This window comes from Lingula anatina, chromosome 6, assembly GCF_051362555.1.
Source record: "Lingula anatina isolate TDL-2025a chromosome 6, LinAna3.0, whole genome shotgun sequence".
In the NCBI taxonomy this organism is placed as follows: domain Eukaryota; kingdom Metazoa; phylum Brachiopoda; class Lingulata; order Lingulida; family Lingulidae; genus Lingula; species Lingula anatina.
Window position 1 is genome coordinate 8,245,969 of NC_141772.1, and position 13,839 is coordinate 8,259,807.

At 36.2% G+C, this 13,839-nt stretch overlaps 1 protein-coding gene across 2 annotated transcripts in view; it reads left to right on the forward strand.

Moving 5' to 3' along the window:
- Window positions 1-13,839, forward strand: part of LOC106178714 (cortactin-binding protein 2) — a 34,124-nt gene that overhangs the window by 1,132 nt on the left and 19,153 nt on the right. For both annotated transcript variants that reach the window (XM_013562008.2, XM_013562009.2), the window contains exons 2-5: window positions 809-910; window positions 9,015-9,254; window positions 9,602-9,709; window positions 11,999-13,249. In XM_013562008.2, the coding sequence (XP_013417462.2) occupies window positions 809-910; window positions 9,015-9,254; window positions 9,602-9,709; window positions 11,999-13,249 (1,701 nt within the window). The remainder of the gene's footprint in view (window positions 1-808; window positions 911-9,014; window positions 9,255-9,601; window positions 9,710-11,998; window positions 13,250-13,839) is intronic.

Sequence of the window (13,839 nt, forward strand, 5' to 3'; positions counted from 1 at the left end):
TGTCAAAAAACCTGAAGCTACTGGCTCTTTAGGCTATCAGGATCTAAAAGTTGTAGTGTTATAGTTGTAGTATTAACTTTTTTCACTAGCCCACTGCTTCGGGCTAGTGCCTATCAGCACAGACTGATAATAACAGTGATATCATATATTATAAAATACAAAGGATGCTGGGCACAGAAAACTCAAATGCAGCACATGTGGTATGTGAAGTATTGTGCAAGCTGTTACAGTCTGTGTATCTTCTACTGTTATCAGTGACATTATTGCAGTTAAGATGACCTATGAGTTTCAACAGCTGGAGCTTGGATAATATCAGCTCTATTCTGTACGAAGAAATGTTTGTTTTTTTTCTTTTTTTATATCATTTATTTCAGCAAAAAGGGCTGTGTTTAGCCATGTTGCACAATGCGCGGACATTTTTAGTTAAGATACATTTTATGAGCAATGTGTATGAAAAAAAAATGAAGTACAGCAGGATTTACTGAAAATTTACTTTACTCTCTATGCATGCCAGGAAATATCAGATGTCACATTATATTCTTCATTCCTATCACAGCTTGAAGATTTAATGAATTCACCAAACCTAATCCATAAAGTGATAATAAATATTTGGGTGTTTTAAATAAAAAAAAAAAAAAAAAAAAAAAAAAAACTCAGGTGTAATTTTTAAGCATATCTGAGAACGTAGGTCAAGCAAGAACTTGTAGAAGTAAATACTTTGTTGTTGATTTTTGATTTGAATCTTTTATCATTTTCCAGTTTGTGGTTTTATACCAGTAATTATAAATTGAGACTTTTATTATTACAGAGGCATCCCAAAATGGACTTAAATAAAAACGACATGCTGCGCCTTCTTAGTTACTTGGAGGGGGAGTTACAAGCCAGGGATGTTGTCATAGCAACCATGAAGGTGAGTTAACATTCTTTAAGATGAGTGAAAGAAGACTAGGCTTGGAACAGGAAGACTGCTATAGTGTTTGATCTTTACTAAAGATTTAATTTGAAGTGCTGTATCCGGCTGTATTTTGGGATGAAGAAGAGATTGATAACTTATTTTAGGTTTCACTCGAGGCAACTTTTGTGCATTGTCAAAAAATAGGACAGGATGTGAGGGTTGTTATTTTGGGATGATTCATTTCAGTTTTCAACCCTTAACAAAGAAAAGATAGGAGTACTTCAAGGACAGGTTTTCACTTCTATATAACTTGATTGAAAAATAAGAATTAGGGGTCATGTGCACCCTCTTCCTTTTTCTCCTCTCTCTCTCTCTCTCTCTCTCTCTCACACACACACACACACACACACACACACACACACACAGCAAGCAGTGTTTACGAATCACTACAAACATTTCCAAGTGAACTCAGTTGCAGTTTTGGTAATATACCAACCCTGGCATGCAGACAAACTCCAGGTCATGGACCAGCTTTCATAATGACTATTGAATTTGATACACAGACAGAGAGTGTGAGGAACATCAATACTGTTGTCTGCTGTTTCCCAGACACAGGCCAGAGAGAGTGATTCATAGGCAATCAAGCCAGTATTCTACAGTCATTTCCTGTGCTGTTGTTGTCTAGATCTTGGTTAATGATTATCATGTTAAAACTATTTAGTTATGTATGTATTTTTGGTCGAAAAATTACCATTTTCGCTTTAAGTGTTGAACCCGTGCATTATTTGTAGGAATAGCTTGGTGTAAAATGGTAATAGTGTCGATTGAAATTCACCTGATAAACATGTTTGACTGTCAATAATACATATTAATAGTCTATTCTAGCGTAAAGATAAGTTGTTCTTCAGATATGTATCTTTTTTATCCTTCCAGTGCAGACTTATTTTATTGTAAATAGTTCATTGTGAACAGCAGGAAAGTAGACCATAATGTGTATGACATTTTAGTATGGCTTTTAGTAGGTCTTTTTAGTGAAGATCTTTGGAGATGAGGTTGACTTTTTATCAGTGAAACACAATGCACCCTGGAATGTCCTTTTAGAAAGCAACACAAAAGTGACACCCCAAACCTGAATTTGTACTGTTGCACAAGAGACTGTAACTTAAAAGAACTAATAAAGCAACAAGAATGATGTCTTTGGATTTATAAGTTCTGCCTGTTTTTGTCGTTTCCCCACAGCAGTCACTGGTATGCCATATTTCTGCTCCACTCTCCTCTAAATCCTATGGAATCTTGCTCAGTTTTTCACTTTATTGTAAGCCTTAGTTCTGTCTTCAATGAAACCCATTGAAGTGTTGATGTATGAAAGCATCCAGACCAACAGCACAAGTCCTTTCTGGTGTTTTTTTTCCCATCTTGATGGTCAACATATTGTGTCATTTATATTACCAAAATGCATAAAGCAGACTACAGGATAAGTTATGACCGTGTCATGGGGCGTGAAAAACACATCAAGATGTTTTTTTATCTGATCATGTCCTACTAGGCCACCTTTTAATGGCTTTGTTACCCTTCAGTCAGTCAATTTCATTATGTAGTACTTTTCCTAACTTTATAACCAAAATATTGAGTACATAGTTGCAATACTGTGTTCTAATGCTTCATAAAATTAGCTGTTGATAAATAAATATATTTGATAACCCCCCCCCCCCCCCCCCCCAATTTATCCTTTATTTATATGGCTAAAAGTTAAATATGACTTACAGAGGTAGAAGACAAGAAGAGGAAAACAGAACCCTTAAATCTTTTCCCACATTAAGTTGACATGTTGGGGTCTGGGAGGATTAATGCCTTTACCGATGGTGACAGATTTTTGAAGACTAAGACCCCATTTCCATAAATTTTAGATCGCTCTATTCTTGTGGGGAGTCTCACTAGATTACTGTCAGCTTAGCCGGCTTAAGCGTCTGTCCCGCCTACTGAAAGCTGTAAGGGGGTAATTAACTATGGTGCGCGCTCGGCTGACTGCAATTTAGCTTGAACCCCCTGGGAGTTAGGTCGATCTAAATCTTAATCTCTGGATCGATCTAAATCTCTGGGAATACACCCTTAAACCCAGTTTACATATTGACTTCGTGCCTTGTGTAAATATGAGTTCTAAACACCAGTTTGATTTCTATTATTCATTGTCACATTACTAGTAGATTTGAACTGTATGTCATGCAGTCATGTTGAAGAGTCACCATGGCCGACTCTTTAGCATGACAGCAATTTAGCGTGAACTCCCAGGGAGTTAGGTCGATCTGGATGGATCGATCTTAATCTCTGGGAATGCACTCTTAAATTATTGATACCTCTGTCATTTGGCCAGTTTTCAGGGAAATGTTTTAATTTAAGCTCTAAAAAGAATATTTGCTTCCTTCTCCCTTCCCTCCAACAGAAGTGCATGCTAACAGATGTGCATGCATGAAAAAAAAAACTGGATCTAGAAATATTTTTGGCAAGCTATTATAAACAAGGCTTTTATCCTACTGTGTTGGTTATGATTCACCAACAGTGCTTTCAGCATGATATTCAAGACAAGCCACAACCATTGTTATTTTTGGTCAAGAATATGAGAACACTTTCCAGTTTTTGCTTCACAGGTAGATATCTGCAAAGATTTAAATAGCTTTTAAACAGCTTATAATAATGTCCAGAGAGTGATGCTGTAGGGAAATACAATTTACCAAGTCAATTACATTAGTGCTGTGTAAGTGGCCTCCAGACAGTTAACAGATGGCTAAATTTAGCAATAACATTGCAGACAATTCAGCTTATTTAGAAATTCAGCTGGTCAGTCATTTGTAGAAAGGCATGAAATGGTTGATTCACTGGATTAAGACATAAGCCAGTTCAGAAGCAATTAAACTTACATCTATTCATTTATTTCTTTGTATTGGTTGATAGGCAGTTAGGTACCAGCCTTCTAAGAATGTGGATGTGACTTTTTCCTGAATGTGTGTGTGTGTGTGTGTGTGTTTTTTTTTTTTTTTTTCTTTTTCACCTAACCTTTATAGGATGGGCAGTGTAGAATGCAAGTTTTGCTCGTAAGTAAACTACCTTTATATCGCCAGAACAAAATACATTTGCATTTAGGTTAGATAAAATGGTGGTAATCCAGTTTTTGATATGCCTTCACCCAGAAAATTCTTTTCTGCTTTGGTACATCTGCGATTGGAACCACAATCTCGATTTGCATAAGAATGTGTTAGATATGTGAGATATTGGAGAATATATGGACATATTGTAGCCAAGAGGAAAGATGAAAAAGATAGCATCGATGATCTTGGGGTAGAAATTTTTTTTCGGGTCAGTAAAGTGCAGTTGACGTAAAGATGGAGCAAATAAAAGACCTTCATGATTGCACCTAGGGCTCTTATGTTATCTGTTAATGTGGAACAGTCATGAAAAAATATATTCTTTAAAATTTCTTTGTCATGCTCCTTAAAAATGTTTGCAGCCCCTTTTCCCCAGCATGCACACACATATTTACACTTCAACATAGATTTATGAGTATTCTAAAAGTTGATGTTTGGATTCATCTTCAATTTAATCAAGGTAAGTTGAAATGGAGAAATTCAAATCTATTTTGCTGTTGTTGTTCCATATTGGACACTGAATTCATCAATCACCAATCCACAGAGGAGTTGAACTAAAAGACATCTCAGAATACTAAGTAACAATATTGCTGAACAAACGACAGTTAAATCAAAATCAATGAAAAACAATCAGAAAGCCACAGTTGGTGCATGCCTGGTGAGATCTTGAAGTATAACCAACATCTGTTCAGACGAAGAGCATTTTTGATTGAAAATTGAGTATTGGGTCTGGGGCAGATTAAGGCCATCTTCTGGGTCTTCCAGAAGACAGTCAGGTTTTAAAGTTAACATTGACGGGTATCTAATTTTTTCTGTCGAAAGACAGTCAAAAATGGAGGATGGATCAACAAAGATAATTTGGAAGACTGTCAGAAAATATCTCTGGATCTGCCCCTGTGGGTTATCAGAGGAGTTTGTGTCCCTTGTTGTGGAGGGCAGCATTACATTGAGGGTCCATTTTGCTCGTATCTCTAAATCCTGGTTTGATTTTAAATTTTCTGATGATGACTTTTCCCAGTCTGAACAAAGCCTATGAATGTTTGTACTTCTGAAACAACATGGTTTTTTAATGTAATTTGGTATTCAGAAGCATATTTCAAGTGGAAGTAAGAAAAAGATGTCAGAAAAAAAATATACAGAAAATACTCCTTGATCCATGTGACTTGGGAATCTTCAACAATAATTAAGTGTTTTTCCCCTTGACTGGGCCACACGCAAATACCCATGCCCCCCTACACACACACACACACACACACACACACACACACACACACACACACACACACACACACACACACACACACCTGTCTTTACAGCAAGTGATCTCAAAGGAAATGTAACTAACTGAATAAGGAGATGGATTGGGAGTCTGATTCAAAGGTTAATTTCATTAGATTATCTCAGAGGATATGTTCTGAATGTCTAGTCATTTGATTATTGTTCATTGCAGCTTAAACACCAATGCCTAGTCTGGCCCCCCCCTCCCCATCCGCATACACACATATACTTTCCTCTCATATTGTGATTATCCAGGTGTTCAGCTTGTTATTATTTTGGTCTCATTCACTCGTCAGATTCATTATTTTGGCAATTGTTCAAAGATATTATCATGTAGCACACATTGTTTACATATCTGAGATTTAGTAATAGGTTAATTTGCTTCAGTGTAAATTAAAAAAAAAAAACTGTAATGTAAATTTTGTGATGATCAGGTTTGAAATATTTATTTAACTTTATCAGTTTGGTTTCTGTGAGTATCAAAAGTTTAAGTTCCTGCTAAAAAAAACAAAACATTTGCAATCTTATTGAATAAAAACACTTTCGAAAGCAAATTTTCTGTTCAAACCAAGATAAAGTTTTAAAACAATATAGTAGTATACAGTGGACCCATTACATGAGGTATAGGTTCAGTAAAAGATGGAGACACCAAGGCACACATTTTTCAAGAAACAGCCTGTAGACATGCAACAAATACATGTGAGACTTGAAGATTGTCACTTTTATTTCCTTATTTCACTGAACATTGTCTCTAAATGTGTCTTGTAATAAGATTTAGGACAATTCAGTCTTTGAACAATTTAGGAAATACTGGATTTTTTAAATGCTGCACAGCCATATAAAGTGTGATAGGTATTGATCATTATCCTAGGAAAAATATAAAGATTCTCAATTTGAGGTGTATTTTTTCCAAAATATTGTCTAAGATAAATATTTTAATGCTGTGACACATAACTTAATTCAGAGCAATAGCTGTCCATAATGTTTGGCCTTTGTGTTATGTTGGAATCATCAAAATTTCAAACTACATTTAACTTGATAGATATTGCACTTCACTGTGATAAAAATTGAATGTGAAAATTCTTGCTTTGAGTTTTATCTGTGTAAAATATTTTATAATATGTATGCAGCATTAACTGTAAGATGATGCATAATGTAGTTTACTATAGTTGTCTTTAAAGGATATTTTTAAAAGATTGATTTTTCCATTTCTTTGCCTGCATTATTTGTATTCATCCTTGAATTTATGGGAAAAAATTTAAATAGCATTATTTGACCTTATATGATGACAAATAGGCCCACGCAATGGGAATGAGTCAACTTGCACTCGTTAAACAGCTATTAAGTGTTTTCATCCAACAAACACAAGTTGCATATACTAGAGTGTGTGTGTGTGTGCATGTGCGTGCATGTTTGGGTGTATGCATTCGTGTATGTGTACGTTCATATATGCACAATGCTGCTGATGAAAGCATGGTGTGATCCAAACAGGAAAAGTAGTCATAATAAAAATAATTATAATAGTAGTTATGATATAACAATTATTGTTTTTATAATGTCTTAGTACAAGGGCATATGATGTAACTTGATAAAAATTATACAAAGAGAAAGAATATAGATTACATTATGTACTGATATTATTATATATGTTCCTCTTCTTTGTTCACTATATGATAGGTTCAGTCTATCAAATAATTGTAATAAAGCTGGCCCTATGTTGCACAAGTTCAAACAACTCACTTTTACCAAAAAAAAAAAAAAAAAGATGTTGGTATCTATAATTTGTAAACCACTGCTGTATTAGATAAATATAAGTAAGAATTTACAATTTTGGTATGGATCAAATTATATTATTCTCTATCAGGGACTAATGGGAAGATAACTTGTATCATTATAAGAATTGCTGCATGGTTTATAGATCAGATTGGCTCTATTGGGACCTATGAACACAAATAAAACCTATTTTCATTCTAGTTATCACAACTGTAATAGCCATGTTTTCTTTCCTAGTGGGTGAGAATCATAACAACATGGCTTATCCTTGATCAACATCACTACTGCACAAGTTTATAAGTATGAAGCACGGCCCAATTGTTTGGAAAACGTGTTAGGTGGATTTTTTTCGCACAATTAATGAACATTAGTTGCCCAGCAGGCCGCGGGCATACATCTCGCAGACTCAATGGCTATGTGCTGACCTGGATAATGTCCAGTCCAAGGACAATTGAGATTCATGGATTTTTTTTTTTTTTTTAATTTTTTTTTTTTTTGAAGAAGAAGTTACCTGTCATAGCCTTACATGTGATAAATTCTAAATGAATGAATGGATCCTTGCCACTTTATTGTATAAATTACTATCATATAAACAGGGTGAGATTTTTTTGGCAAATTTTCGAATTTTTAGGGGCCAAAAATATTGTTGGCCTAGGCAGCCCTCTGGACCCCAAGTCATATTTTCCAATTTCTTCACTAAATGGAGATGAGAATAACCCAAGACATGAAAAGATGGTTGAATGTATGATAAACACATTTAAAGGTTTGATGAGTTGATTTAAGTACAAGTAGTTTCAGAGCCAAATAAATGGCAAATAACTGATATAATGTTGGCCGATGAATAACAAAGGATTTAAGTCTACAAGTCTGTCTGTAATTGTCTGTTTGTCTACCAATTTTCACCTGTTTATTCTTCCTATGATCTCTCTTTCTCTCTCTCTCTCTCAGTTAATTGCACTTCAGAGACTTGACTCTAAATGCACTAAGCAAGTTACATTGCCTTTGATCTTCCATGGAGGAAGACTGTCCAGTGTTGTTTTCTTCTCTTTCTTGTTGATGATTCATCACTTTACTGATACAACTTAGTATATCACTGGTCCTTAGGTGGCTTTTCAGTATCATTCTCAATTTCTGGTGTTCCTAGTGCATCCTTACCTCCTGAAATCTTCATATTTTACACCTGTTCAGCTTTTGCAGGATTAAGATTGGGTTTATATTTTTACGTTCAGACACAGAAACATGACATTCTTTTTTTCCTCCATTATCGAAACAGATTATGAAAAAATCATAAATTATCGAACCCCCTAAAATTGATTTCTTGAATTATTCAATATGTAACATTTTGCAGCTTAATTGTAAACAGTGCTGTTGTTCCACAGCCTTTCTTGTAGTCAAACCAAACTAGATGGGATACATCGGAAAATAACTGCTTGACTTTCTGTTTAGGTTATATTAGATTGTTGCACCACACATCCATATAATGAACACTTATTATACATCCATAAAGTGCTCGAACCACAGAACTATTAGTCATTCCAGGGTTGGTTGAAATCCGTTTATCTTAATGGTTTTGACTCTGGTACAATTAGTCTATAATAATTGTGATGGTATTGATGTTGAAGGAGGATGCTGGTTACATCAGTTGCTGAGTGCAAATTGTGACATGTTCAAATATGTCATTAGCAATCTTCTATTACATTTTGTGTTTTTTAATGAAAGATGAAGTTTAAAGAGAGGGAAATTTGTAAAATACTATACAAGAAAGAAATCCTACCTGATTAATGATAAACATTTAATTTTATGATTATTATGTTATATATGATTATAGTTTGCTTTGACTTTGATATCATTATGCTATGGTAACTTGAAAAAATTTCTTCAATCATACATTATATGCTTAAATGTATTTGGATTCATTATAATTACAGGCCGAAAAGGCTCGTCAGGTACTGTACCAAGCCAAATACGGTAGGGTAGGTCTGGCTGATCCATTCTATGCGCTACAGCGGGATTCAGACGACATGAAAGATAATGCCTTTGACGAGCAAGCAGTGAAAGCCCTTTACGATAACCAGCTAGCACAGCTGGAGAATCTCATATCTACGCAGCGGAACGCACAGATCAAAATGCGAGAACAGCTGGTGTTTGTGGAGAAGAAATATCATAAGGTATCATTGTTTGATGTTGATAATGTAACTTTTAGTTGGTAACAGTTTGATTTGAAAAGAGTGTCCAGATGCAGGTGAAAAATAGAATGGCAGTGCACAACACATTGGCACAAAATTGTAGAAAGTTGATCCGGTGCAGGTAGCAGTTTTGCGAAGAGGACAGCTAGAAACATTGCAGAGTTCAGTCTTGGGCAAGAATATTGATAATTGATCAGCTTAAAGATGAGTAATGTAAAGAAGTATCTAGTACTAGTATAGTATTTCAATATTTTCTACTGTATAGTAGTATATATTTTGTAAGTAAAGTTCCACATGAAAAAGGACACTAACAGTTTTGTATAACACAGGTTTTGTCAGAACTGGAAGATGAGAAGAGAAAACATGCACAAGACACAGCACAGGGAGATGATGTCACATACATGTTGGAAAAAGAGAGAGAAAGGTTACGTAACGAGGTGAGAAATGCACTTACGCAGGGCAGATAGAAGTGTAGATATTATGCCCTATCTCTGACAGGCCTACCCAACTACCAGACTCGGCACTGAATGATTCTGAATTCACCGGTAGATCAGACCACACTACCCGTTTTCAAAATAAACATAAGTATATAAAGTTAAGAGAGTTTCCTCAGCTACTAAAAAAGAAAAAAAAAACAATTTTCAGGAAGATCATGCCTTATGCCAAAATATTTGTTGCCCCACACCATGATGCTATTACCTAAGGTTAATGTTCGCAGCGCCGCGGCACACTTTCCAAGAAAATGCCAACTTTTCATGACCCATTACTGCTCAGTTTTGCTTGAACTGTTGTATATCTCTCTCCTTACTTGTCACAGTTAATTTGCCTTGCCTGTAACACTAAGTAGATGTGTATATATATACTCCAGATATATATATATATAAATAAAATGACCTGGATATAAGCCAGCAAGGTAAGAAGGTCCTGGGTCTACTACTACAACAACAACACATGAGTAAGGCTATGTTTACAGTCCGTACGGAAGAAATGCACATCATCTTCACTTTGCATAGTTTGTGATACTATGTGGATATATTGTATGCGTATGTGTTTGTGTGGTATGTAATATACTATGTGGATGTTTCTCACTTGGGGGAGGGGGGGGGAATGCCCCGATATGCGTGTATCCATAACCATGTGTACACATTAGTCCAGGCCTGTCTCAATTTTTACAGGAAATATAACTACCCACTGACATGCTATTTTGAGATGTGAACCAGTTTTCAAGCTCAGGAAAATTAGTGTCCTTGGCTTATGAGCAATTTCTCAAGTATTTCTTATAGGTTAAGTCAGCAGTCGGTTAGCACAAATACGTAGTCAAAAATATTTTTTATGGTTTTCATTAAGACAGAATCTAAACACCACTTTGTCCATTGATTTGATATACTTCTGAATTCAGTTCACACCAAATGAAGGTTTATTACAGTCATCTCTTACTATTTTGAACTTTTGAGTGTATACACAAGATAGGTGAGTTTTCATAAACCACTGATGCAGTTTAAATATTTTTCAAGCCAGATTAAATTAAGAAAAAAACACTACATTATGTCAGTCATGAGTTAAGATACTCTGATTTGAGATTTGACTAGTAGTATTTTGATACAGGTTTCAGTACAGAAAACATCTCTATGAGATGGATTTGGCAGTCATCCCATCATGGTACATGTAGATATGTATCTTACTTGGCACTGAGCTTGTATTAGCTGGGGTTGTGCACTTCTACCTGCATGTTCACAAATTACCTGTGATTACTGTCCGATGTGATTTATATACTTTCTCTAGGGAAGTGAAGCAGATGTTCTTTTTCTGCAGTATGGAGATTTTAGTTGGCTGTTGTTTATTGTCATCATTTTAGTTTTTAGAAGGTATGGTAATAACTTGATATTTAGGTTGAACAAATTGAATTGATAACATTCTTCAAGGTGGTGTGTTGTTATTATTAGTAATACAAAAAAATGTTAATTATTAAGAAGTTCTGAAAAGTGAATCTGTGTTATTTGTAAAAGAGCATTTTTCTGAGTCACTAAAAACAACAAAACTTCAAAAATAATAATACTGAAGTCTCTGGACTCATGCAGGTTCAGTGGATTTCTTATAAATCTGGCTATGAAAATATTCCACTGTTTTGTGCCAATATTTATTGATTCAGTTCAAATTTCTTGTTTCAAATTGGCTAAAATTATCCCTCTATTTGACTAAAAGACAAGGAGGTCAAAATCCTTCTGCACCAGGGTCGGTAGTTTTAACTAATTGAGGCTACACCTGTGACTGATCATCTCTGTTTATTGAGAGCCATTAGCAGGGCTGTAATTGGCAGTTGATTATAGGTCAGTTACAGGTGATTTATTTGTTTAACCTGCAGCTGGTCTATGGAGGTGATCATTAGAGAAAACAGACACTGGGTGAGATCCCCAGAGAAAACAGATTATTAGTTGCTCTTTTTTGCAAATGATTCTGAGACTTCAACATGAGTTGCTTGTAGTGCAGTTGTAAGAATAAATAAAAGAATTCACTTCAAGACTTGATGTCCTGCCAAAAATTGTCTCCTTCAATTAAATATGTGCACCCCTTTTTCTCAAAATAAAAGGAGATTCAGCTAAATGCTGGCAGACTCCTTGAAAAAGTGTGTTCTAGGGCCAAAATATGGAAGCAGTTACAGGTGCTGCTGACAATATACTCTTCACTTTAGTATTAGTAAATAACAAGTTTTATTTTTTATATTGTAGATTGAGTTTGAAAAAAACCAAAGCAAGAAAGCCAAGAAGGAATTGGACAAGGTGAACGCCGCACTGGAACAGGAAGTAGCCATGTCACAAAAGCATAAACAAGTAGCTTTAATGCTGATAAAGGAGAGGAAAGATTTGGTGGAAAAATTCCTCTTAGAAAAACAGAAATTCAACTTTGTGCAAAAGAGCTTCCAAGATGGCCGAAACAAAGTAAAAATAATGGCAGAAGGTCTGGAACAGGAAAGTAAAAAGTCTTTGAAAATGGAAGCTGAATTGGAAAAGAAACTCCACGAGTTTGACATGGAGCGCGAGCAGCTCAAAGCCAAACTAACTCGTGAGGAGAACAAGAACAAAGACCTTCATGCAGAAATTGAACGCCTACGGCAACAAGTAGAAAGTATAAAACTGAATGTTGGAGACCAACCCCTCTCTCCCAGAGAGTCAACCTCTCCACAGACGATAGAAATCAAAAGTAGTGTAGCCCAAAAGCCTCTCCCAGCAGAAAAGTCTCCTCATTTAGTGGCTACAACCCCAGTTAAGGTGCAAAAGGTGGTCGGGAAAGTGCCCTCGGCTAGCGACAACTCTATAGCATCTTCAGGAAAGAATCATCTCACGGGTGGACAGCAGCTGCCCCCCAAAGCTACGAGTAACGCTGATCCAGTGGTTAAGAAAACCATCATGCAGCTCGCAAACAGTAATGCTGATGGGGCAAATACTGTGCCAAAGAACGAAATTAAAAACAGTGGGGGTAATAGTGCTAGTGCAGGAAATCGGGTCAATCTCAACTCTGCTAATGCCACCACAGGGGGCAACACTGCTGTCTTCACAACGCCATCTGGTGGCAAAATCTCTCTTTCTGTAGGACAGAGGAAAGTGTCCCCCTTGGGACGCGGTGCTCCACCTCCCATCCCACCCAACAAACCAGTGCTGACACCTGCTGGTGGGAAAAAGGAGGTTGGAAACAAAGGTGCTGTGTCTCCGCGGAGCAGCGGTATAGGTGGTGTTAGCGACTCTTCTACCTCTGGGGGGACTTCCCCAGAGATCAAACCTACAAAACCCGCACCCCCCTCAAAGTTCGGGGTCATCTTAATGAACAATCGGGACAGGACTGCTGCTGACAGAAGTTCGTCAAGCCCAGAGAGTCCGAATGCAAATCTACGGCCTATAACAATCTCCAATGTCTCCAGTGCTTCTAATGCTGCCACTTCTTCCTCAAGTAACACCACAGTGCCAGTAAAGCGGGCTACTCAGGTTTGTGTGAATACAAAGTAATGGTAAAAAGTGGGAGGGACTTGTGGAAAGGGAAGATTATGAGTATCATTTATGCATTTGGTTTGTACTCTGGTGGTATGTACACAAAGGGTATAGAGGCATTTGGAAAGAGATATTTTCATGTATGAATGAGAGTTGGTGTATTATTTAAGTGGACTTGGTATAATTATGATATGAACTTATTCTGGCCTAGGCTAAAGAATATGGACACAATAAAATCTTGATGGCTGTTTACTAAAAACTGATCATGTATTTAAGATATCAGATGAAGATGTTAAGAGATGATTCCAAAACATGGACTATGCCACAAAGAGAGCACAAACTACTGAAGGATGGAATATTGTGTGCTAAGGAAATGAATCAGTTCGAACACAACTGTATGATATGCAGTACAGGCCTTATCAGTTTAAGGAAAGTCAAAAAGGAATATTATTTCACCCTCGGCATGCTTCACAAAAGGACTTTAGCCCCCAAAATTGCTCTTGATTGTTAGAATATAAGTTTAGCCAAGTTCAATGAGTTTTCCAATTTCAGGTGAAAAAATGTTCGGCTCTGTTAGACCAATATTT